Here is a 25,355-nt window from a genome sequence, read left to right on the forward strand (position 1 = left end):
CGTTCCCATATAAAGTGCAAGAACGGTAAATTCACAACATTCTGACTTCTTGTTTCCAGCGTCAGCGGATAATTTTCACAATTGATATCAACAGCGGTTCAGTTTTCTGCTAATTACGACACAGAGATCTGAATACTTATTGATAGAGCACTCAACTCATTCAGATAAAGGCACACGGCATAACTATAGATGCCATAACTGGCAGGTAGAAAACCACATAGTCGCTGATAGTCCAAAATATTATATTTTCTAAACTGGGGTGTTGCTAAAATTGCAGCTTTTTCCCTATCCACGAGTTAACTAGATGATCGCTGGGGGTCCGACAACTAAGAACCCCAGGAAACCAGAGAGCAAGGCTTTACAGACAGAATGGAGCGGAGGTGCACTTCATTCATTGTTAATGGGACGGCTGGACTGAATGATGGTGTTTGGTCTGGGGGCTAAATTAAGGGGTCTAGATTTTGGTATCTGGAGTCTGAATATTGGCGTTTGATCAGGATTAGAGGGGCTGTCCATGCCAGAAAATACAGTCTGAAGTCAATGTTGTGGCCAATCCTCCTTGCTCTCTACTGTGCTCATTGTAAAGTCCTGACTAAGGACACTATACAGGGAATATTAAACAAAAAATATATATATTCTCACAAGCCACAACCCAAGACAAAGTTTCCCTAACAAACATTTTAAAGTTTTGAAAACTGTGCAATAAACTAAGGGCACAGTAACTCTGTAACGGCTGCAAACAGCCAAGAGAAACGAATATTACCAAAAGGACCAAATTTGTAGGGTAGAAAAAGGCAACATTTAGGTCTTACATGACCCTATATGACACTGCCACAGTAAAAGTGCCCATAACACGTAAGACAGCTCTTCATCCAACACTCATACTCCTCCATACTCACAAATGTTTTACTTAGCTGTGCATTTATGAGTTTTCAATGGAGAGAGGGGACAAAGTCGGTGCCATACACCTTTTTTTGAGGTTTATTTCCGCTGAAAGTAAAATATAAGGAGCCCTTTGCGCTGCTGCCACGTACTTGGTTCATGTACGGCATGGCGATATAATAGCACCGGCATTGGGTGTCAGCTGTATATTACAGGTGACATTCTGCTAAAATGGCAATGATCGGTGCTTGAGCGTGGCCTCTAGCTGATTGACAGAGGGAGACGCTCCTTCTGCTCCCCATCGTGCAGCCTCTCCCCATGCGCAATGTGATTGTGAAGTGCCAATGGTTGCTCTGGCAGCCAGAAGCTAAAACAATGTTCTTGAGGTCTGTCAGTCAAAGATACCTATTCGGTTTCACCCCACTTGAAATTATTTTTCCATTTTCATTACATTATATGGTAGAATGAATGGTGTCAATCAAAACCACAACCCGTCCCACAAAAAGAAATTGAAACAGCGCCAACAGATCACTAATCACATTTATATAAGACATAAAATAAAAGCAATATTTATGAGCGGCTACATTATCTCTTGATAGGGCCATATTCGTACCATTGAGAGTGAACAAAGAAGGTCTGACCCTATAAATCCTTTATAATACACGACTAAAGAAATAGACGTCTAAGGAAAAGCTCTTGTCCGTATGTGCTCCATAAGACCATCTTACCTGGAAATCTTGGTCATCAATTCCAAACCTTTCCCTCAGATTTCGGAAGACCATGGGGCAATATTCCTTAAATTTAAAGTGGCTAGGCATGTTTTCTCTGAAAAGTAAATAGGAAGATGTTAAAATCTGTACATTTCGAAAAAGGATTTCAACTATGAACATTGTCAAATTGCATTTAATTTTGATTTTCCTTCCGCCTAACACTCCACAATGGAGATGCTGATCTTACTTTAAAACGGTCTTTTTTATCCCATCGTAATTAATCACAGCTTTGATTTCTTTTTTTCTGAGTAGTTCATGAAATTAAAGCTGAACTCGTGCATTAGTCAACAAGGACGGCCTAGAAGACATTTGTACCCAATGGGGATGATTTCCAAAAACTGAATAGAAGGAAAACCAGAAAAGGAAACCAGCTGAAAACACAATCAGCATTAGAAGAGGGTAAAAAGTTGGGTAAAATATGGGTTTCTTTTTTGAAACTTGCCGCATGGATGTTTAAAAAAATAAAAATAAATCATGGGTGGAAAAATCCCTTTAAATTGAATGCTCCAAAGTTAATTCCCACTAGCGAGAACAGAAGCAACTGCAAACTGGTGATTGATTAGACAGTCAGCTCTGTGACTACAAGGGTGTGACTGGCGGATTAGAGTCTCCTGTTTACTGTATGTACCAGAAGCGCCAGGAAGCCTTCAGCAAACACTGGTGGTCACTAATATTTAATCACTATGTGTAATGTAGCCAGCATCAGTAATCTCTCCGTTCCCACAAAATGCATTTTCCCATACATATCTGGTAAGTTCAAGAAGAGAGATCCAAATGATGCAAGGTTTTCTTTATTATGTCACTGCATATATTGGGTAAAAAAGCGACGTTTCGCTCACATAGGGTCTTTTTCAAGCCCGATACCAAAAAGAACGACGTGTTCCTTTTGGGATATGGCTTGAAAAAGGCTCTAGGTGGGCGAAACGTTGCTTTTTTACCCAGTATATGCTGTGACCAAGATTTCTCCTCCAAAGGGTTATCTTATTTTGTCACAGCATATCCTGGGTAAAAAAAGTGATGTTTCGCCCACATAGAGCCTTTTTCAAGCCCTATACCAAAAGGAACAAGTTGGGTTTTTGTGGTATCTGTCTTGAAAAAGACCCTATGTGGGTGAAACGTCGCTTTATTACCTAGTGTATGCTGTGAAATAATAAAGATAACCTTTTGGAGGAGAAATCTAGTGCCTTGGATACTTTGAATTTTAGACTGGGTAAAAAAGCAACTTTTCACCCACAAAAAACCTTTGCAAGCCAGATACCAAAAAGAACGACATGTTCCTTTTTATATATGGCCTGAAAAAGACTCTACGTGGGCGAAACGTCGTTTTGTTACCCTGTATATACTGTGACACAATAAAGATAACCTTTTGGAGAAGAACACCTAGTGCCTTGGATCATTTAGTAATTTGGTAGTATCGTGAGGAGTTGCACAAAGAAAGCACGGACTTCAAAGTGGTGCACGGGGACCGCACATACATTGAGTAAGGAATTTTTTCCTAACATGGAGCCACTGGCATCCGCCTCACTATTTTTTGCCTTCCTCTGAATCAAAACTATAGGATTATAATTTGGACTTTATGGAAGTTTTTTTTTTTTTTTAATCCTTATTACTATGTAACATCATGCTAAATTTAAAGAAGTTGTTATCCAATACCCTGTGTCTATACCGCCCAATTTGTGGCGTCAAACGGTCAAACGTCAAAAGGTTTATTCTACATTACTCTATGTTACTCAAGGTTAGGCTAGGATGATGATGAGGTTTATATTGACTTTCACGATCAACAGTGCTACAGAATAGTTATGGGTTAATAACTTGTATTCCTGGCGGTACAGAGCGAGTTAGCAGTTAATATTTGTAGATAATTATAGTGGACCAAAAATGGGTCGTATTATAATTGACTCGACCTGTGCACAATACTTAGTAGTTGTCAGATGACTGCGTCGCCAATAGTACATATAATATAATCTCACCACACAAAGCTATGCACATAATATACTACTGCCCACCAGGGCTGTGGAGTCGGAGTCTGTGTTTTTTCTTATGGACTCCACAGCCCTGCTGCCCACTCAAACATTAAGTGGAACGAAGCCTTAAAGGGGTTATTAGGGACTTTTTTTTCACAATGTGCCTAAGAATTAACAGCCCGGGACCAATCTCTCCCGGCACAGACTTACGCTGATGTCATGTGTACAGGGAAGCGGCTTCTCTTCCGCTCTGCTATGTTTATGGCGCGTGACTGCTTAAAATTATGCTGATTGACAGTTTGCTCCCCACTGCCTAACTGCGGGGAGCCAGCTGCCAATCAGCATGATATCAGCAGTCACACCCCATCGACAGTGCCGCCTGGAAGAAGAAGAGCTGCTCTGCTGACGTGAAGTAGCTGAATTGCCGGCAGGATCGATCTGTGACCGCTCTGAGCCGGATAGAACAGGTAGGTAGTTGCAAATACCTGCCTGTTAGTTTTGGGCACATAGTAAAAAAAAAAAAAAACTGGATAACCTATACATGCACCCTATTACAGCATAATATTAAAAAGTAAAGAGGGGGAGATGTATTACTTAGAACCCCTTATTGTAGACAAAGCAAAAAGTTCCCATTTGCAACTCTTGCTCTGTATGACCATGTGTTAGGCTACATGCACATTAGGTTTAGTTGTTATATTCAGTATATACTTTTTCCAAATGACCCAGGTGCATTCTCTCCAAACTTTGCCAGAGAAGTCCATTGACCTGAGAAGAGTGTTCTGTCGGCAAACGTTCAGGGTATATGTGCCGACATACCTTTTTTTTCTGCTGTACTGAAAAGTATAGCCAACATCCCACAAAAAAAATATGCAAATTGTCTCTTCGGAGAAGAAGAGGACCAGAACTCTAGTGCCATCTACAAGAAGTAGCAATCCTAAAAGTCAATAGTGACCCTTTAAAGAGCCTTATCACATGACTTAGGATAAAAGCCAGAACCAGAAACTCAATTTGCAGACTCTGTGTTTCGGGGTACTGCCCCTCGTCAGTGCAAAGTGTGAGTTCTGGTTTGGCTGGGTGAGAGGCGTCAGACTGGAGAACGTCATGTTAAGCATGTAACGGTGTCACTTCGTCTTTGAAGAGACAATTTGCATATTTCCCAGAGGAGTATTGCGGCTTTAAAAGTCTCCTCACCATGACATGCTTAACATGTCGCTCTCCGCAAAGAGAAATGTGACCCCTTAGATATTGGTCTGACGCCCAGCCAAAGAACTCACACTTTGCACTGACGAGGGGCAGTACCCCGAAACACAGTGTCTGCAAATTGAGTTTCTGGTTCTGGCTTATATCCGAAGTCACGTGATAAGGCTTGTTAAAGGGCCATTATTGACTTTTAGGATTGCTACTTCCTGTAGGTGGCACTAGAGTTCTGGTTCTCTTCTTCTCTGAATTGACAATTTGCATATTTCCCAGAGGAGCATTGCGGCTTTAAAAGTCTCCTCACTGTAACATGCTTAACATGTCACTCTCCGTAAGGAGAAATGTTACCCCTTAGATACAAAAAAAATAAAAACGGATACAACATAGCTAGCGTTTATTTTATATACAAGTCTTTAGGTGACAAATGCTATTGCATAAAAAGATGGGTGTAGATGTGGCGCACATGTCCCGATGTACATAGCAAACAAATCCGATAAAATAATGTGAACAGATTATTTATTCCAAAATATTAAAAACATAGTGAAAAAAGAAAAAGCAAGAAAAAAATATTAAAATCGCATGGATAAGGTGACGTGTTTCGAACCGCAAGGGTTCTTAATAATAACATGTTACATTTTCTGCAGAAGGAAACAAGAATTTTGCGAAAGTTTTTTTCCATAGAAATGAACAGAGTGACACAATGTGTAAGAAGCATCAGCCGCTGAAACTTTTTACTTTCCTGCTATTTTTTTTTCCAAGTGAACACTTTGTACGAGGTCAAAGGAAAGCGAGACTGTAGCACTCAACCTTTCCATAGCCTTCTATATGATTTGTGCGACTCACTTAAGTGATCATCTAGCGATTTTCTGTAGAAAACCTCTGGCCAACATAATAAAAATCAATTTGTGAAAATAAAGTGGGAAAAAAAATGTACCCACTGTGGTTTGCCTTTTTCTAACCAAAAGTCCTTTAAATCCCTCTTACCCTGATAATACCTCCCAATAATACACGGCAACAAAGACTTTTTTTTGTTTATCAACAAAGCAAACACAATCCAGTATCGCCCATAATTCATCTTTGCCTTTCAGACCGAGCCCTCGTTGGCTGCTGAAACAACTACAATCCATTCGGAGCCGCTGCCGGGCCATTCCCAGCTTTTCATCTTACACTTATGTGTTTCATAAAGAAAAAAAGACATAAGGGCGGGGGTCGGTTTCCAAACTGAAGGCTCCACCAAACAGTACGACTCTGAAGACGTCAATTATGAATCAAGTGGGTTTTTTTGTACTGCAGGAGAATATCTTTGAAATGTAAATTTCGGTAGAGCGCTAATAAAGATACCAAGTGTCTGAACTGCAGAGAAGAAATCGTTTTGGAATTTTGGAAAGAAATGCATCTTGTCCTTTCAGGTGATATTTCATTTACTAAATTATTCCAGAGGAGAAAGATTATGGTATAAATAAAATCAACAAGACTTCAACTATTTGAAAAAGTACTGCAACAAGGTGTACCTCAATAAATAACCCAATTTTGGGCAATTTTCCCAGCCCTTAGAATCAATGCTTTACAGACGCAAAACACCAAAAATCTGCTTGGTGGAGTTGATAATAGCGGATTAGTGGAGGGTGCCGGGTGTAGGACCCTCACTGATCTGATATTGATGACTTCAGGCATGGCCATCAAAATCAAAAGTATTGGAAATCCCCTTTAAATATCAAGTTTAAAAAAATTGGAATTTTTTACAAATAATATACAATTATAAAATATACAATGATCACAAATAATATACAACTCACTTGTTAAATAGGTGATTGTCCACCTTAATTTTAGAATAGGCTTTAAAGTCATCCGGCATTAACATGATGGGGATCTGAACGTGGCTGAGCTCATTGATCTGTAATTAAAAAAGAAAAAAAAAATAGACACTTTAGACGATAACATGACAGATCACCAGTAAATGTCCATCCCTCTATTCCCTCCTGGGTGCTGAGGTTTTCAAGTTTTCTTTTTTTTTTTTAAATCACAAAAGAAGAATACAAAAAAAATGACAAGACGCATCAGACATCTGGCATGTGAGAACAAGAAATAAATTGGTATCCAATATGTTAGATGCTTTACATGGTGCTACGAGGAGGAAATCAGGTTATAGACTTGATGATTACATGGCTAATTTATATTCTGACAGCTCCAAACTGCAACATTAATAGGAGAAAAAGTAACGGGATTATTCTCTACAAGGCTCTGCTGACTTGTCCGTTCGGACATTCCTAGTGCCTGTTCAGTTTCAGGAAACCGTGATCCGTTATAATAATATAATAATAATAATCTTTATTTATATAGCGCTAACATATTCCGCAGCGCTTTACTATTCAGAGGTTCATATACAACAGTCATAAGTAACATAGCTAAAGATAATACAATAATTAAAGCAAAAATGATGACGACCCTGCTCGTAAGAGCTTCATATAATCTACAATGAGGTGGGGGTGACACAAAGTACAGGGGCTTATTTACAAGGATGGTCCAGCCATCTTGAGAGGATGAGGGATAGATAAAGGCTGCATGCGCTCATCACCAGCCAGTATCTGTAGTGCTTTTGGGTTCGGTGGAGACTTATGTTTGGAGAAATAAGGGATGGGCTATAAGAATATAAAAGGACTTCGATTAGGGAATGTGATAGGCCGCCCTAAACAGGTGTGTTTTTAGGGAGCGCCTAAAACTGTCTAAGTTGTGGTTCGTCCTAATTTCTTGGGGTAGAGCATTTCAAAGAATAGATGCAGCTCAGGAGAAGTCTTGAAGCCGGGAGTGGGAGGTTCGGATTAGTGTAGATGTTAGTCGAAAGTCGCTTGCGGAGCATAGAGAACGCGTAGGCCGATAAACAGAAATGAGGGAGGAGATGTAGGGGGGTGATGTGGAGAGCGTTGTGGGTGAGAACAAGTTATTGAAATTGTATCTTATAATGTATGGGCAGCCAGTGCAATGACTGGCACAGAGCGGAAGCGTCTAAGTAACGTTATCCAGATAGATGACCCTGGCTGCAGCATTATGGAGGGACTGGAGAGGGGAAAGTCGAGTGAGGGGGAGGCCAATTAATAGAGAGATACAGTAGTCAAGGCAAGAGTGGATCAGGGCAACAGTGAGGGTTTTTGTTGTTTCCAAGGTGAGAAAGGGGCGGATTCTAGAGATGTTCTTCAGGTGCAAGCGACAAGAGCGGGCAAGAAATTGTATATGGAAGGTGAAGGAAAGATCGGTGTCAAACACAACGCCCAGACAACGTGCCTGCTGGCTCAGCGTTATTGTGGTGCCACACACGGAGGGAGATGTCAGATTTAGGGAGGTGAGTAGACAGCGGGATCAGAAGAAGTTCAGTTTTGGAAAGGTTGAGTTTCAGATAGAGAGCGGACATGATGTTAGAAACTGTGGCCAGACAGTCACTGCTGTTCTGTAGTACAGCGGGGGTAAGGTCAGGGGATGAGGTGTATAGTTCTGTGTCATCAGCATAAATATGGTACTGAAAACTAAATTTGCTGATGGTCTGTCCAATTGGGGCTGTGTAGAGAGAGAAGAGAAGAGCTCCAAGGACTGAACCCTGAGGAACCCCAATAGTGAGAGGAAGAGGGGAAGAAGTGGAGCCAGCGAACGATACACTGAAAGAGAGGTCAGATAGGTAGGAGAACCAGGAGAGAGCAGTGTCCTTTATGCCGATTGAGTGGCGCATAGAGAGTAGGAGGTGGTTGGTGGTCAATGGTGTCAAAAGCTGCAGAGAGGTCAATAAGAATGAGCAGAGAGTAGTCACCATTACGTTTTGCTGTCAGAAGGTCATTGGTTACTTTGATGAGTGCAGTTTCTGTAGAATGTAGGGGGCGGAAGAGAGAGAGTGGAGAGGTAACTGGTAAGGCGGGAGTAGACCAGGTGCTCCAAGAGTTTAGAGTTGAAGGGGAGATTGGAGACTGGTCTGTAGCTGTTTGTGCAGGAAGGGTCAAGAGAGGGCTTTTTTTAATAATGGAGTAGTGATGGAGTGTTTGAAGATGGAGGGGAAGATACCAGAAGAGAGGGAGAGGTTGAAGATTTTAGTTAGGTGAGTAGTGACGACTGAAGAAAGAGATGGGAGTAGATGTGAGGGGATGGGGTCAGTGGTGCACGTAGTGGGGTGAGAAGAAGAGAGGAGCCTGGAGACGACTTGTTCTGTGACTAGGTCAAATGTGGAGAGTGATCCAAAGGGGATGTGGGGAGGGATGGGAGTCATGGCAGCTGGTGGCTGGGAGCTGATTTCCTGATGGATGGTATCTATTTTCTCTGTGAAGTAGGAGGCCAAGTCCTCGGCACAAATGTCCGTGATGGGGGCCTGGGCTTTAGGACTAAGGAGGGAGTGAAAGGTGTTGAAGAGTTTTTTGGGGTTGTTGGATAGTGAGGAGATCAGGGTGATGAAGGAGGTCTGTTTTGAGAGTTGAAGGGCAGAGTTATATGTTTTTAACATGAATTTATAGTGGATGAAGTTTTCTAGTGTGCGAGTTTTCCTCCATAGGCGTTCGGCACTTCTAGAGCTGGAGAAATCAGGCTTGGGGTGTGAGCCAGGGCTGTTTGACTCTGTGTTTAGAGGTTCTGAGGGTGAGGGGCTCTACTTGGTCCAGAGTGCTTCTGAGAGTGTCATTGTAGTGGTTTACAGCCAGATCAGGACAGGACAGAGAGGAGATTGGAGACAGTGATGAGTGAAGGAAGTCTGTAGGTGTATGAGGGTTAAAGGCTTGTAGATTTCTGAATGTGTGATAAGTAGGAATGTGCTGGGGCGGGTGAGGATTTGTGAGCGTGAAGGAGAGAAAGTTATGATCAGAGAGGGGAAGAGGGGAGTTATTTAGGTGGGGGATTGAACAAAGCCGGACAAAGACCAGATCAAGGGTGTTTCCGTCTTTGTGTGTCTCAGAGGTTGAAATCTGTGAGAGGCCAAGAGAAGTGGTTAAAGATAGAAGCTGGGATACGGATGAGGAGGTGGTGCTGTTTATGGGGATGTTGAAGTCTCCCAGGATAAGGGTTGGTAAATCTGAGGACATGAAGTGCGGCAGCCAGGCAGAAAAATGGTCAAGGAACTGGGTTGGTGAGCCTGGGGGTCGGTATACGACCGCTACTCTGAGGGAGAGGGGATGGAAGAGCCTAATGGTGTGGATCTCAAAAGAAGGGAAGGAGAGTGATGGAACTGGGGGGATGACCTGGTAGGTGCATTCTGGGGACAGGAGTATGCCGACTCCACCACCAAGTCTGTTTGCAGGTCTCGGGGAATGGGAAAAATGCAAGCCGCCATAAGAAATAGCGGCAGGGGAGACAGTGTCAGAATCCTGAATCCAGGTTTCAGTGAGGGCCAGCAGATTGAGAGAGCTGGTCAGAAAGTAATTGTGCAGGAAAGGAAGCTTGTTGCATACAGACCATGGATTCCACAGTGCACAATTGAAGGAGGGAGATGAAGGAGTACAGCTGATGTTAATAAGGTTAGCAGGGTTTCGATGTGAGGTGGGGGAGAGGTTGAGGTTGGTGGAGGGTGGACTGGGGTTAGGAGAGATATCCCCTGAAATGAGTAGTAGCAGTAAAAAGAGAAAGAGCAGATTGTTTTTGGATTTGTGACATGGTTTCTTGTGCAATACCTTTAGATAAGATAGAGTGAGATTTTTCTGGAAGTTCAGAAGAGCATGGGAGCTGTACATGGGAGAGGGAAGGAAGGAGTGGCATATGTGGATGAGTGGTGATGGAGGGGGGATAGGGCGGTGAATGTGGATGAAAAAAGCACACAGGAATATGGACGCAGGAATAAAGTACATAGTTGGAAGAGAGTACAAAGTGTGGGTTACCTGACTCCTGCCCTGACTGACTGCCATTGAAATGACTGTCAGACACTTGTCGAATAGGACACTTTGCTGAAGAAGACACGTGCATGCACCCCACACCACGTGCACCCCTTATGATGCATCTAGATTTATAGGAAGGACTATAGCATCATGTGAGGGGGATTGTGAGAGCTGCTTCTGACTAAATTGGCAGCTGCTCAGCTCACCAGGGGGGCGGAGAGATGATCAAAGACACAGACCTAAAGCCCCCGTCTCACATAGCGAGATCGCTGCTGAGTCAAGGTTTTGGTGACGCAACAGCGACCTCACCAGCGATGTCGCTATGTCTGACACTTTGCAAAGATCAGGCCCCTGCTGTGAGGTCCCTGATCGCTGCAGAATGTCCTGGACCATTTTTTGGTCTTTGCCCTCCCGCTGGTCAGCACACATCGCTGTGTGTGACCAGCGGGACCAGCGATCAGGCTGGTAACCATGATAAACAGCGGGTTACTAGGGACACAAGCGCACTTAGTAACCCGCTGTTTATCATGGTTACCACTCTGCTACGGTGAGCGGTAACCTCCCGCTCACCGTAGCAGGCTCGTAACCATGATAAACAGCTGGTTACTAGGTGCGCGTGTGCCCCTAGTAACCCGCTGTTTATCATGGTTACCAGCCTGCTCCTGCTTCAGCAGGCTGGTAACCAGGAGCAGGACATCGTGGAAAGATTCTTTCCACAATGTCGCTGCTCCCCCGATCGCTGGTGAGCCTGCCTGTTTGACAGCTCACCAGCGACCACATAGCGACGCAGCAACGATCCCTGACAGGTCGTATCGTTGTCGGGATCGCTGTAGCGTCGCTAAGTGTGACGGGGCCTTAACACTTTATGCCTAACACAGTATATTACCTCCCATCAGATAGAGTTTACAATGATGGAAGGACAGACATATATCAGTAAATATTGAATACAATGCATCAGATAACAGAGCACAAATACAGCAAGCACAGATGTTATACCATAGAAATTGTTTCAAGGTGAGAATTCAGCAGATGTCACATCAGTTATGTGAATAGAAGCAGAGGGGTCCATCTGATAATTATGGGGTCCGATTGGTGTCACTTTTTTTTTTTAGAGACTTTTTCCTTTCTAAAAAAAACTGATCACAGAACACAAATGTTAATCTCTGCTCACTTGTCCGTTCGGACATTCTGTTTGTCTGTCCTGTTTTAGGAACAGATTAACAGAATAAATGATCTGATACAAATAAAATCAGAGGGGTCCCACTGATTAATATGGGGTCAGGCTTGGTTCCAAAATGCAAGAAATTTTCAGTTATAAATAACGAAAAAAAAGTTCTCTGTTCCTAAAATGGGACAGACAATGGGAAAAGGTGACCTGTTGCATCAGTTCTGCAAAGGAGTCCCACTGATTATTATGGGGTCCGTTTTTTAAAACGGAAAAAATCTTGAACTTTGGAACCAAGCCTGACCCCATAATAATCAGTGGCATCATAATAATCACATGGTATCCTATTTTTTTTTTGGAGTGGCCTTCTGAATAGAGCATAAGAAAAGTATTCCAGTTAGTGAATATGACCCATTATGATGAATTTGATTGGCTGTACGCTACTACGCTCCTTTTCGCTAAACTCCACCAACTTTTCAAAAAGTTGACTGACCTGGTGTAAAAATCCATAAAAGTCATAAAATTGATACGCAACGTAAGCACAAAATTTTACAACATTTCAAGCCAAAAAAACTGGTGTAAACAGATTGATGAAACGGCTCCTTGAAGATTTTAATACCAGTTTGAACTTTTGAAATGTGGGCAGTGCCTAGTGGGAAAAGATGTGGCCAAGCACAGCAGGCAGATTCGCTATAATTTACTAACAGAAACGCATTTCAGTCCATAACTGGTGTACATTTTCTGACTCTGGCATAAGGGCAGCCAAATGAAGCATCAATTTCATAAGGAGAAATGCGCTTCTTAACGAATCTGGCACATCTTAATGCAGCCAAATTGAATTTTTGCTTTAGGTTTGTTTGATTTTTTTTCTACGAGTCTGAAAGTTAAAGGGGTTTTAGTGTAGAAAATTCTGTCTTTACTACTAAAGTGCCCCATGAAAAAAAAAAGAAAAAAAAAAGAAGAGAAACACATACTCACCTCCTGGTTTGGTGCCGGTCCAGCAATGTCGGTGCTGTGTCTTCTAATGGTCACATGAGATTATGTCAAGTGACTGCTACAGCCAGTCAGCGGCTACTGATCGGCTGCAGGCTTCACTATTCCGACCCAGCAGTGACCGTTGGGAGAGACAGGGTTGACATGGCAGGGAGGCAAGTATGTGTTTCTTCCCCTTTATATGGGGCACTTTAGCACATAAAACGGGACTGTATAGGAATAGTGGACAAGCCCTTTAAATTTCAATGGCGAAAACTATTGAATTAAAAACTGCATGGAAAATCCAGGGTCACGGTTAGATACAATCAGAGCTGCAATGCAGTGTTTTTTTTTCCAAGAAAGGCTATTTTATTTTTTATTTTTGGATGTACCCAAAGTAACTTTTAACCCACAGGCCAACTTTAATCCCAAAACCTTCTTAGAAATCTTCCAATCGGTAATATATTACACCTATCAAGATGTTATATTACAAAACACCCCCTGCAGAAAAGCGTCTCGGTGCTACATATAATGTAATGCTCCTCTGGTCATCCCGTGCTGCAAAGATAAACAGGATACAATATAATTGTGAGGCAGTCAGACACATCATTGGACTTCCTCAATAACTGGGACGTGAGCCCAGAGCAGCCACTTCCACCAGGAGAATTCAGAAAAATATTTGGCCTTTAAAATAATTTTCTGGTTTTAAATGAATAAAGTTTGAAAACTTTGAAAATGAAAAGTTTTACAGTGTTCTAACAGGTCTAGAGGCAGAGTCATAGCAGGGCTTCAATGGAGTGGGGGTGCACATGCTTCACCTCCACTTCATTTAGTTTCAATGTGACTGCTGGAAAATGGGGAGCCAACGCTCGGCTACTTCCTGAAATCCCATGGAGCGGAGGTTGAGGATGCGCACCCCTGCTTCATCCAAGACGGAGGGTCTGTAGAGTTCTGTTCTCAAGGTCGTTGGGATCCCAGAGGTCAAACATCCAACAATCAGATGGTTGTAAATACAGTGAAATTTAATTGGTCATCCAATGATCCAAAAATTTGGATAACTGGACATTAATTGTAAGTCGGTGCTGCAAAGATAATGTGTTTTTTGTAATACCAGAAGTAGAAAAATGAACAGGAAAATAACCCAATAAATTCCATGGATTAAAAAAAAAAAGGTTCTAATAAGTTTTTGTTGTTGAGGTTTGTAAACTTTAATGACTGTCCAGTAGTCCAACATGTCTGAAATTCTGGCACCTGTCATTACCACAGTTGCCAACATTCCAGGGGTTGGTTTAGGCCCTCATCCCAGCCCCTCCCAGTGACACCCCAAAGCATCCCAAGTATTCCTCTTCCCTACACAGCCAAGGTGTCCTGTCCAGCGAAAACCAGATCAGCTGTCCTATTCATGTGGCATAAAAAATAAAAAAAATTATAATGATATAGATACAAATTAATGGAACGCTTCCAATGCCAACACTTGCTGATATATAATGAAATTTAGAATGTTACAGATTTGGCATCAAAAAGCACTGGAGATGATGCCAAGTACACGCGGATGCCTCATAGTGTGCAGACATCATAGAAGCTCCTGACATACAGCAGGAATGGCAACCTGGAAGATACGAGCTTGGATTGCAGCAAGATTAGTGGCCCACCTAAGGTCCAAGTGCTGAATATATTCAAACACTTATTTTGATATAAAACCGCAGATCAAGTCCAATTCGTTACTTTTTGCTTTTCCAGCTCCCAGGACCGGTTTTAGACAAAGTGGGGCCCTGCGCAAAAGTTTAAAATGGGGCCCCAAATGCTAACATATTGCACCATCACAAAGAAACATTTTGGTGTCATTTACATGTGCTCAGTTCACACTGTTAAAGGAGCACGATTGAAAATATTCATGCACATACATACATACAGACACATGCATGCACAGGCACATACAGATATATATATTATACTGTATACACACACACACACACACACACACACACACACACACACTAGAATACTTGCCAGTCCCCTCTTCTTCAGTTCTTCTAAACTCCTGCACAGTACAGATCCTGTGGTGACATCATGGTCACATGACTGTGATGTCACCGAAAGTCCGTAAGCAGTCTCCGCTTTGGAAATTAGATTGATATTGCAGAGTTATTATCAATCTAATTTTTACTGTAGACGCTGAGGGCCCCTGGGGAAGAGGGTGCCCTACACAATTGCCCAGCAGCTCCTCCAACGCCGGCCTTGCCTGCTCCTCATTTTTAGTGTCCATCCCCAGCCACATGTTTAAAACTAAAAATCACCAGGGCAGGGAGGCTAAAGATAGGGTCACTCCTGGTTCATCCGGGTGAGCTGACATCTAATAAGGACACATGGCCAACCCTCACACCATACAGATGTCAGAAGGAGCCCGAATGAAGATTGCAGAGTGCTAATAAGAAGATCGTGATGGACTAGTGCTGGATTGCCATGATTTATGGATTAAAAAAGGACCTGTCACTTGCCATAAACATCTATCTTTTTTACCTGGTGTACATAGTGCTGTTCTCCTAAATCCGGCGTTGGTTTTGGACCCCTCTTCCCTTTATATAAATCTAGCCATGTTATCCAAATGGGTGTAAGACGATTCCCAAAGAAGATGATCACGCCCACTTGCCTAACAAGACTAGATTTATATAAGGGGAAAAGTGGGCCATATCTCAGGAACGGAGAGGAGCAGGGACAAAACAAAAATGATGTCAGATTCAGGAGAACAGCGGCATTTACACCAGGTAAGAAATTACATATTTATAGCAATTGGCAGGTTCTATTTAAAGCAATTTACCAATATAGAAAATGTTGGCATATCACTAGGACAGGGTATCACTTTTGAACTAGTGGGGGCCACATTACTGAACCCCTAAAGATCTTGAGAAGGAAGAGGCCACAGTGCTGATTTATCGACGTCATAGTTTTCTCCTGTAGAATGATGCTGTCTTGCTCCACTCAGTGGTGATCTCAAAAATAAAGGCAAAGCCTAGTGGTATTTGTGGTATTTCATCAGTGTCCCTGATTGGAAGACCCCTACAATTGACCATCACTGGACTTTTACTGTACTGCTAAAATTTGGTTGCTCAACTTTTCCTACTAGTGAAGAATTATGGTTTCAGGTGAGTCACGGCAATGCTGCAAAGTTACAAAACCTTGTCAGCAGCCAAAGGTCCATAAACTATGTCTGCCCCGGGTCAGATACAGCTCAGAGGCAAAAGGGCGCTAAGAGGAAAAGAGAGTAGACCCCTTTCTCTAATCCCAGACTACTTTAAAAGGGATTACAAGAGATTAAAAAACATGGCTGCTTTCCTCCAGAAAAGGCAACACATCTGCCATTGGTTGTGTCTGGTAATACAGCTCAGCTCCACTAGGGCTCGAGCACATGACCGATTTTCTCGAATGAGAGCTATCTGTGGTTTTCAAAGTTCACACCCGTACCCACATTATTCTATGGGGCTGTGCACATGTCCGATTATTTCCCCCGACTGTGCATCAGATTAAAAACTCTGGGGCAAACTCTGGGGCAAACTCTGGGGCAAACTCTGGGGCAAACTCTGGGACAAACTCTGGGACAAACTCTGGGACAAACTCTGGGACAAACTCTGGGACAAACTCTGGGACAAACTCTGGGACAAACTCTGGGACAAACTCTGGGACAAACTCTGGGACAAACTCTGGGACAAACTCTGGGACAAACTCTGGGACAAACTCTGGGGCAAACTCTGGGGCAAACTCTGGGGCAAACTCTGGGGCAAACTCTGGGGCAAACTCTGGGGCAAACTCTGGGGCAAACTCTGGGGCAAACTCTGGGGCAAACTCTGGGGCAAACTCTGGGGCAAACTCTGGGGCAAACTCTGGGGCAAACTCTGGGGCAAACTCTGGGGCAAACTCTGGGGCAAACTCTGGGGCAAACTCTGGGGCAAACTCTGGGGCAAACTCTGGGGCAAACTCTGGGGCAAACTCTGGGGCAAACTCTGGGACAAACTCTGGGACAAACTCTGGGACAAACTCTGGGACAAACTCTGGGACAAACTCTGGGACAAACTCTGGGACAAACTCTGGGACAAACTCTGGGACAAACTCATCGGATCATTTTTCTCAGATGTGGGGGAAAAAAAAACGGTCGTGTGAACCTACCCTTAAAATGAGTACAGCTGAGCTGCAATACCCACACCCAACCTGTGGACATGTGTGGCACTGTTTTAGGCTAAAAGCAACCATGTTTTCTAATCCTGGTGGACCCCTTTAAAGAAACAACCTCAACCCAGAATATACAGCAAATACACAAATTTAATTGAGAAAAAAAGTAAAATTAGGACTAACAATAGTAATAACTAAATGTTGGATGATAAAAGAATGGGTTTACCTCTCACCTTAAAAACGATTATGTAAAAAGCACTTTCAAGCTCCAAGTTATAAATCCAGTAACAAAAGAAGATATCAGATTAGCAATGGAAACGTCACTGGATAGCCATGCCCAGGCTAAGTGATAGGTAACCCTGCCATGGTGCCATATCAGACCGGAGACGTGTGCCCTCTGCCAAGCAGACATCGCACTTATCTGCAGAATTCCCTTCCCCGTGACATTGATATAACAACTCCCCAATTATACAGCGAACAGGTTGGGTAAAGACCCCCGTACACATTAGACTAATGTCGTCTGAACTCATTGATACAGAGGGCTCCGCTATCAGTCTGCTGTGTATGGGAGCCTCCCGGACAAATGATGTTGGAGGGGAAGAGAAGGATCTGAAATGACCGATTTTGTTTTGTAGAGATGAGCCGCCACCAAGGTAATCAGGCAGCGGCTCCCATAGAGAACATGGGAACACTTGGCAAATATTAATGGGGAAAAAAAAAAAGTCATGTGTTACGGGATACATTCATTGTACAACTTTTCCCCCGCTGATTTTGCAATGGATTTCATTCATTTTTCTCTATGTTTTGCAAAGGTGAAAATACACTACATAAGTTGACAAATGTAAAATCCGCACTGCAGGTCAATTTTCACTGCAAATTTTCTTTCTTTGGTAAAATCTCATCCACTTAGCGGATATTGTAATACGCTGCAGATTTTCAGATAGTAAATGTATGATGTACGAGTATCTGCCACATGTGATCATACCCAACGCTGTAAGAAAGAGCCACCAATTAGTTGCTGTGATCTACAGTTTTGTTAATCCGGATCTTGATAAATAGAATGAAAGAACTTTAGTGAAGACTGACACACTTTGGACGAGGAGTGAGTAGGGTACATTCCGGGGTGGCATAAAGCAGAGGGTGGCTACGTATGTGCACATGGATTCTTTTTTCTGAGTCTTTGGAGCAAAGACTGAGCAGAAGATCAAAGTTTTTGAGAAGTTTTGAGATCTGGAGAGTTTCTGTTCCATTTCTGACCCAAAAACTGAGCAAAAAGACTCTATGTGCACTTACCCTTATGCTGTAATGGCAGTATTACATTACAAGGGAAGTCAACCAAAATTTGATTGGTCATCTTTAGAATTTTCGCTAGGGCCCATGTGCTATAGAAAATGCTGCGGCCAGTGAATCACTCACCGAAAACTGCACCCATTTTAATTAAGCAAATCTGTAAGAAAACATCTGAATGAACCCGATATGTTGAAATAAGACCCTTCTTGCATAACTAAGGGAGAATGAACTGGAATTACCCTGGATGCGTCTCCCATTGCTCCGTAGTGCCAATCTCCCAGCAGCTGTATCACTGCTGATCTTATTTTCCTGCAATGATTAATTATGTCCTTTAAACTGTCATTTAACTAATTAACAGAACAGAAAATACCGTCGGCGTGGCCGCGCACCAGAGGAGCAGACGGAGGGATTTCTTTCTTTTTTTTTATTCTTATGATAAAACTAGGTTGAAATTTTGCCATTAAGAAGCATTCTTGGAAAACGTTGAGAATGGGCCAATTATTCTGTACGTTCTCCAGAAGAGCATTCAATGCAAACAGATAAGCAGAGGAAGAGCACAAGATGTTCCTTACAATCACATATTTGGAGCGTCCTTTGTTAGAAGAGTCTAGGGAAAAGATTTCCACACCCATGGGATCCAACAGATCATGTCACAGTTCTCTTTCCATTGGATTTGGAGTTGGAGTAAGCATCCATGAACGTTCCCTTTAATTATGCCTTCTTCAGATATATTCATCGTAGCATATACATCTAAGGGTACGTGCACACTGAATCTTTTCGTTGCATTTTTGGAGCGGAAATTCCCAAGTTTTTGAAGAGTTTTGAGTTTTTAATGGAGGAGTTGGGGTATTTCTGGTCAGTTTCTGCTCCAAAAACTAAGCAAAAAGACTCAGTGTGCTCATACCCTAAGATGCATTTGCTGCAATGAATATATCTGAAGAAGGCATAACTAAAGGGAACGTTCTGCAACTCTATATGTGGAAAGAAAATTGTGGCAAGATGTATTGGATGCCACAGGTATGGAGATCTTTTCCTTAGATGCATTGCTTTTATTACAGCATGTTTCTGTACATACGGGACCTTGAGGAACCTGTATGCTCAGGCTTGGACTGGCCCACAGGAGAACAGGAGAATCCTCCGGTGGGCCACCACCCTATTATATGAGCAGTACTTGAATCACTATGTACAGACAAAGGCAGCATCTTATTCATTTAACAATCTACCCAGTTCATTGTTCTAGAAATTTGTGATTGAGGATAATGTCACATTTGCATGTAGCTGAAAAGAGGGGCCCTGGAGTTGGTTACTGGTGAGCGCTTGGCACCCCAGTCCAACACTGTTATACTGAGAACTGTACAATGTCCCGGTACTGAGCTCTGCCTGCCACTTACATTGCTGTACAAAACTTTTACAGTCCTTTGGCTTCAATAAACTTTTTCACTAGCCAATTCAGCAGTCCCTAAAGTTATAATATTAGTTGGTTCCAGGACGATTCTTGTAAACTGAAACTTTAGTATCTTGAGCTTATCAACAAGAAATTAGTTCCAAAGCCCCAAAATGTGAACCCCAAAATTTCAGAAAAGCAGATCACTAATACAGATAAAAGCCAGTCCATATAAACATTTATCAGAAATCACTGCTGGAAGCAGAAAATCAATTTCTATGTAGAAGACAGAAGCTTCTTCAGGATCCTGTCGGACAATTTAGCCGAAAAATAGGATGGGGCAGCTCATCCTGGCACAGTAGGAGGGCAGTATAAGAGATTTAGTACCGCATTGTACAGTAGAGGCGCTACTAGACAACCAATCAGTATATGCACTGCTGTACACTGCACTGCTGTGCACATGCTGGTTCCATGCTCATTGGTTTAATCTTCTATCCGCGAATCCACACTGTCATTGTAAATGCAATAACAATGGCCTAGAAAAACACCAATATGAATAATATGACCAGAAGCCATTGCAATTTGACTTGAGGGACCCCTGTAATTACATAAGGCGCTAAATTAAGGAAAGATGACAGTATTGAAAGGTGATTTGTCCTCAGATCAAAAGTGGCCAGTTTCGGCTCTTATTTTATTCTTTCTGCTCTCCTGAGTATTCACATATTTTTTAATCCATCACACGGTTCCAGAGATATGGGGCCTTTTCATTTGCTAATTATTACGGTGTTTTTAAGGGATTGTGGTTTATAGGATCCTCGGGGGCGTGTCTTTAGGTTGCTCTTCGATATTACCATGTGAGCCACGCCCCCTTGTAAAGAATATAAAAAGTAGCACTAGATTTAAAAAAAAGCCCCATATCTCTGGAAACACATGGAGGATTTATAAAGGATTAAACACTGGGAGTAAAACTGGCTACTTTTCATCTGGTGGCAGGTCCTCTGTAAATAGGATATATAATTTAGAAGTGGCCACCAAATACGGGATAGTATTTATGGAATATCAAACAGTGAGATAAGGGGCTTCGGAGGTTGCACTAATACGTATGGCAGTATAGACGGCACATTTTAATATCCATAATAATGGTCACAAAACCTGAAACCCCACGGTTCTACTTAACAGAACTTGGATAATTACACAATCTACAAGGAATAGAAGTAGAACTTCAAGGAGCCCTGGTTTACATCCATCATACATGTGCTTACGATCTTACACTAAAGGCTCCATACACACTAACGTTGTCCAAACCGGCTGGTTTAGTTGGGACAGGCTGAACATTTAAAATGTCTTAGGGCCGGACATGTTGAATTTAAAAAAAACTTGCTTTTTTTTGTTTTCCTTTCACATGAAATCTCGCAAAACCATAGTTCTGGTAGAGAATACTGTGCTTCAAGGTGTATCTATAGATCCATTATACGGACCCATGAGAAGTGTAATGATTAAAGATGTTGTTTGTAATTTATTTGAACTGTAATAAAGAAGATGAATTTTATTAATGCAAGGTTCCAGTTGAGGAATTTCATGATTTTCATAAGAAGTCCTGCATACAATTCCATAAGAAGTCCAGCCATACAATTCCATAAAAAGTCCTGCCATACAATTCCATAAAAAGTCCTGCCATACAATTCCATAAAAAGTCCTGCCATACAATTCCATAAAAAGTCCTGCCATACAATTCCATAAAAAGTCCTGCCATACAATTCCATAAAAAGTCCAGCCATACAATTCCATAAAAAGTCCTGCCATACAATTCCATAAAAAGTCCAGCCATACAATTCCATAAAAAGTCCTGCCATACAATTCCATAAAAAGTCCTGCCATACAATTCCATAAAAAGTCCTGCCATATAATTCCATAAGAAGTCCTGCCATATAATTCCATAAGAAGTCCTGCCATACAATTCCATAAGAAGTCCTGCCATATAATTCCATAAGAAGTCCTGCCATATAATTCCATAAGAAGTCCTGCCATAAAAAGTCCATCATGTGCATGGACGCCGAGAGATCCTTCCAAGTTCTATGCACACCAGCAGTTCAATCTATGGGAAAAGAGACGGGCTATATATTTTTTATGATTGAACCTCTATTGCTTTTTTGTAAGCAGTAGACACAAGCAGTAGAGGGCACCAGTGCCAGAATAAAGGTGGAAACAGAACCCCTTGCCCTGGCATCCGCTATCGCACATATTGGGCACCATGATCAATTTACAGATTTTTTTTATATAATATAAACAATAGTAATTCTAAACTAAAACTAAAATCTCTTCAAAACGTTCACCTCGACGCCATACATCGGGTGCTGGAAATAAAATCTGCGGTCAGTCGCACGCGCCATAAAAGCGGTCATTAGGTAGCTGCAGTAATATCCAGCCAATCAATGCACTATGGGCGCGGGTCCTCGCCGAGGCGAGCATTAACTCGTGCTTCTGTGACATCTCTAGTTTCTAAGTGATGTTCTGCAGTCTCATAAATATTGATCCCGTCCACTAAATGTCAGCTTCCACGGCGTCAGAGATGGCACAGCGTAGCATGCCCCGGCAGCGAGTGACCTTGGCTGTACTGAGGCGAGGGCCACATGTTTATATGTAAAATAATGGAATCAGATTGCAGATATAGGCCGACAGAAGGTGAACAAGGTGTTGGGTTACACTACTATTGTAAAGTAATGAGAGGTGGAGGTGGCACAGCTGCTTGTCTGATGGGCTGGAGCTGCAGCTATTCGGTTATGTAATGTATACCGGCTAATGGCACTTCACCGCAAACTGTCCTGAGCTGTCGCAGGTGAAACTCCGGTCTAATCTAGCGATCAACACAATGAAAGAAAAGCTCAGCAACTTTCCAATAGAAAAAAAAGCCTGGCGCACCTGGGCCTTTTAAAACCTCTTCTTTCAACATTTAAAAATTAATTTTAAGGCCTCCGAGGTGGACAATTTAATATGGCACCTATAGACTTTGACCGGGTCCTGTATCTGGGTATGTCTCCTATTCAGGGGCTTAGATAAGGGTACCTGGTTGAAAAGTTTGCTCTCAAATCCCCAAATTGGAAGTTAGCTTAAAGCATTATTTAATTTTCTTACTATGGGCCTAAGATCTAACAGGCAGGTAGATGCTAACTACCAGCCTGTTATGCCTGGAAATGATTTCTGCCGGCACAGAGCGGTCACAGACCGCTCCTGCCAGTGAACCAAAAGCTTCCGCTGATGTCACGTCGACAGGGCAGTGGCTTCTCTTCTGCTCTGCTCTGTTGACAGGGCATGACTGCTGACATCATGCTGATTGGCAGCCAACTCCCCGCTGCCTAACTGCAAGGAGCGGCTGTCAATCAGCATGGTGCCAACAGGAATGCCCAATCGACAGAGCAGTCCGGAAGAGAAAGCGCTGTTCTGTTGAAGTGAAGCAGCTTACCTGCTCGCAGGAGCAGTCTGTGACCGCTTTGAGCCGCTGTCGGGTAGAAAAGGCGGGTAAGTTGATATCATAGGCAAGTTTAGTTTTTAAGCCCATAGTAAAAATAAATAAATAGTCAATAACTTCCAGATGTAAGTAAGTATGGGCCTCTTAAATGGGTTGTCCAGAGAAGAAAAATCTTTTCCAAAGGGCTCAGACTGGTTTAAAAAAAATGATAGTCACCCTTACTGATCCCATGCAACTCCTGTACTGGCACTTATCCAGTCTCCATAGGACTCTATTTTCTGGTCCTATCTTGACATGCATGAAATGGCAGGAAATGTACACCCAGCCTATCACTGGCCACAGGGTTGATGCACCTCACCCATGGAAATAACTCCCATGAAGAATCTGATGAGATGGCATAGCACGCACAGGCATTTTAGTAATATTGGCCCATTTGTCAGATACAAATCTGTTAGAGGACCTGATGACTCTCTCTGGTGCCTACTCCCTTCTCTCAGTGTTAGAGATAACAACTGGGAGGAGGAAAGGAATGTACACAGATTTCTAGTCTAAAAAGTGGAGAAAGCATCTTGAGGACAATGTAAAAAAGGAAAGGCGGAAAAGACATGAAAAAGAAATAAAAGTAAGATAGAAGCTTTGCTGATATATGAGCTAATAAATACAGCAGCACCTTGGATACACAAAGACCTCACATCCAGCCTATATTACTGGGAGTGACAATCCCACAAGGTAAAAATCTGAAATCTGGAACAGGCTGAATACTATATTACCAGGGGGTCAGAAATTAAATGATGGAATGAATATTGCAGACTGAAACTTTTGGTGACTAAAGGTAAGCACAAAAATATGTAAAACTTATTTTTATTTTCCCATTCTAAATGTGTCCAAAAGGATGTTCCTATATAGAAAATATGATGCTTTATTTCTGCAGAAAATTTGCAACCTATCATGCAACCAGTAATGTGGATGATGTTTTACAAAAAAAAAATACATTTGATGCAAATCAACAGCGTTCTTACAACAAAATTCGGTGTGATTTTTGACTCTGAAAAATTTGCAGCTCATAAGTCTTGTTTGAACATGCCCTAAAGCAGAGATAGAGCAATCTCTAAGTAATAGGGTTGAGCGAGTATGTTCTGTCCGAGTATGCTCGGGCCGATCTCCGAGTATTTATAGCTGCTCGGTGATCAGGTTGAATCGCTCCTGTGTGCATGATTTGCAACTGTTTGACAGCTTTATTACATGTGAGGAATGGGTAAGAAGTAGACATTCCTCACATGTAATAAAGCTGTCAAACAGTCGCAAATCATTCACACAGGAGCGATTCAACCATATCACCGAGCAGCTATAAATACTCGGAGCTCGGCTCGAGCATACTCGGACAGAACATACTCGCTCAACCCTATTACTTACAGATAGCTCTATCTCTGCTTTAGGGCATGTTCATACTCGGCGAAAGGGTTAACAGAACATACTCGCTCAACACTACTAAGTAAGGCTAAGGTCACATGAGTCTATAACAAATTGTCCAATTTTCACTGAAGAGAAACAAATGGATGATTTTTCATCGGTATTGTTGTCCATGTGCCCTCCGTTTTCATACATCAGCAGTTATTAAAATTTACAAAATCAAATACAGATTCCTATGTTAAAGAATTGCAATGTATCCATAAGAATTGGATTTTATACGGTTGATCCGTAAGGGACACAATTTAAATTTGTGCACCCAGACTAGAACTGGCGACTCGCATCTGAAATATGCAAGACAATAGTGCATGTTGATATTTTTTATCAAAAAGACATTTGGCTCATGTAAAAAGAAAAAAAAAAAGGTCATCTGAACAGAGCTATTGAATAACATTGGTTCAAGTATGGTCTGTTTTTTTCACGGTCAGCACTTGGACCAAGAATACAGTGGTGTGAACATAGTCTGAGAGCACTGGCGTATCGCTAACAGCGGCGGTCTACACGACCGCTATGGGGCTCGTGAGTTTGGCAGCAATGGCACCAGGCCCCCCTGCCCAGCATCACACTTTCAACTGAATCTGCATCCTGAATATCCATTATACTGTTTGGTCTATGTGGGGCCATTATACAGTTTGAAGGGCTATAAGGGGAGCCATTATGTTGTTTGGAGGACTGTATGGGGTCCATCATCCTGTATGAAATGATGTGTGCGGGGGGCCATCCTATTGTGTGAATGGCTGTTGGGTGCCTCATACTGTGTGGGAGGACTGTGTTGGGCCATCCTACTGTGTAGAGACTGT

At 42.3% G+C, this 25,355-nt stretch overlaps 1 protein-coding gene across 1 annotated transcript in view; it reads right to left on the bottom strand.

Annotated features, from left to right (window-relative positions):
* PIP4K2A (phosphatidylinositol-5-phosphate 4-kinase type 2 alpha) overlaps nucleotides 1–25,355 on the bottom strand; it is a 139,397-nt gene that overhangs the window by 46,327 nt on the left and 67,715 nt on the right. Inside the window, exons 3-4 of the mRNA XM_073677504.1 lie at nucleotides 6,610–6,707; nucleotides 1,611–1,707 (exon numbers count right to left, since the gene is read on the bottom strand). Coding sequence (XP_073533605.1) covers nucleotides 1,611–1,707; nucleotides 6,610–6,707 — 195 coding nt within the window. The remainder of the gene's footprint in view (nucleotides 1–1,610; nucleotides 1,708–6,609; nucleotides 6,708–25,355) is intronic.

This window comes from Phyllobates terribilis, unplaced genomic scaffold (genome assembly GCF_046119375.1).
Source record: "Phyllobates terribilis strain yellow unplaced genomic scaffold, ASM4611937v1 Scaffold_4__5_contigs__length_816908805, whole genome shotgun sequence".
NCBI classification, from domain to species: Eukaryota; Metazoa; Chordata; class Amphibia; order Anura; family Dendrobatidae; genus Phyllobates; species Phyllobates terribilis.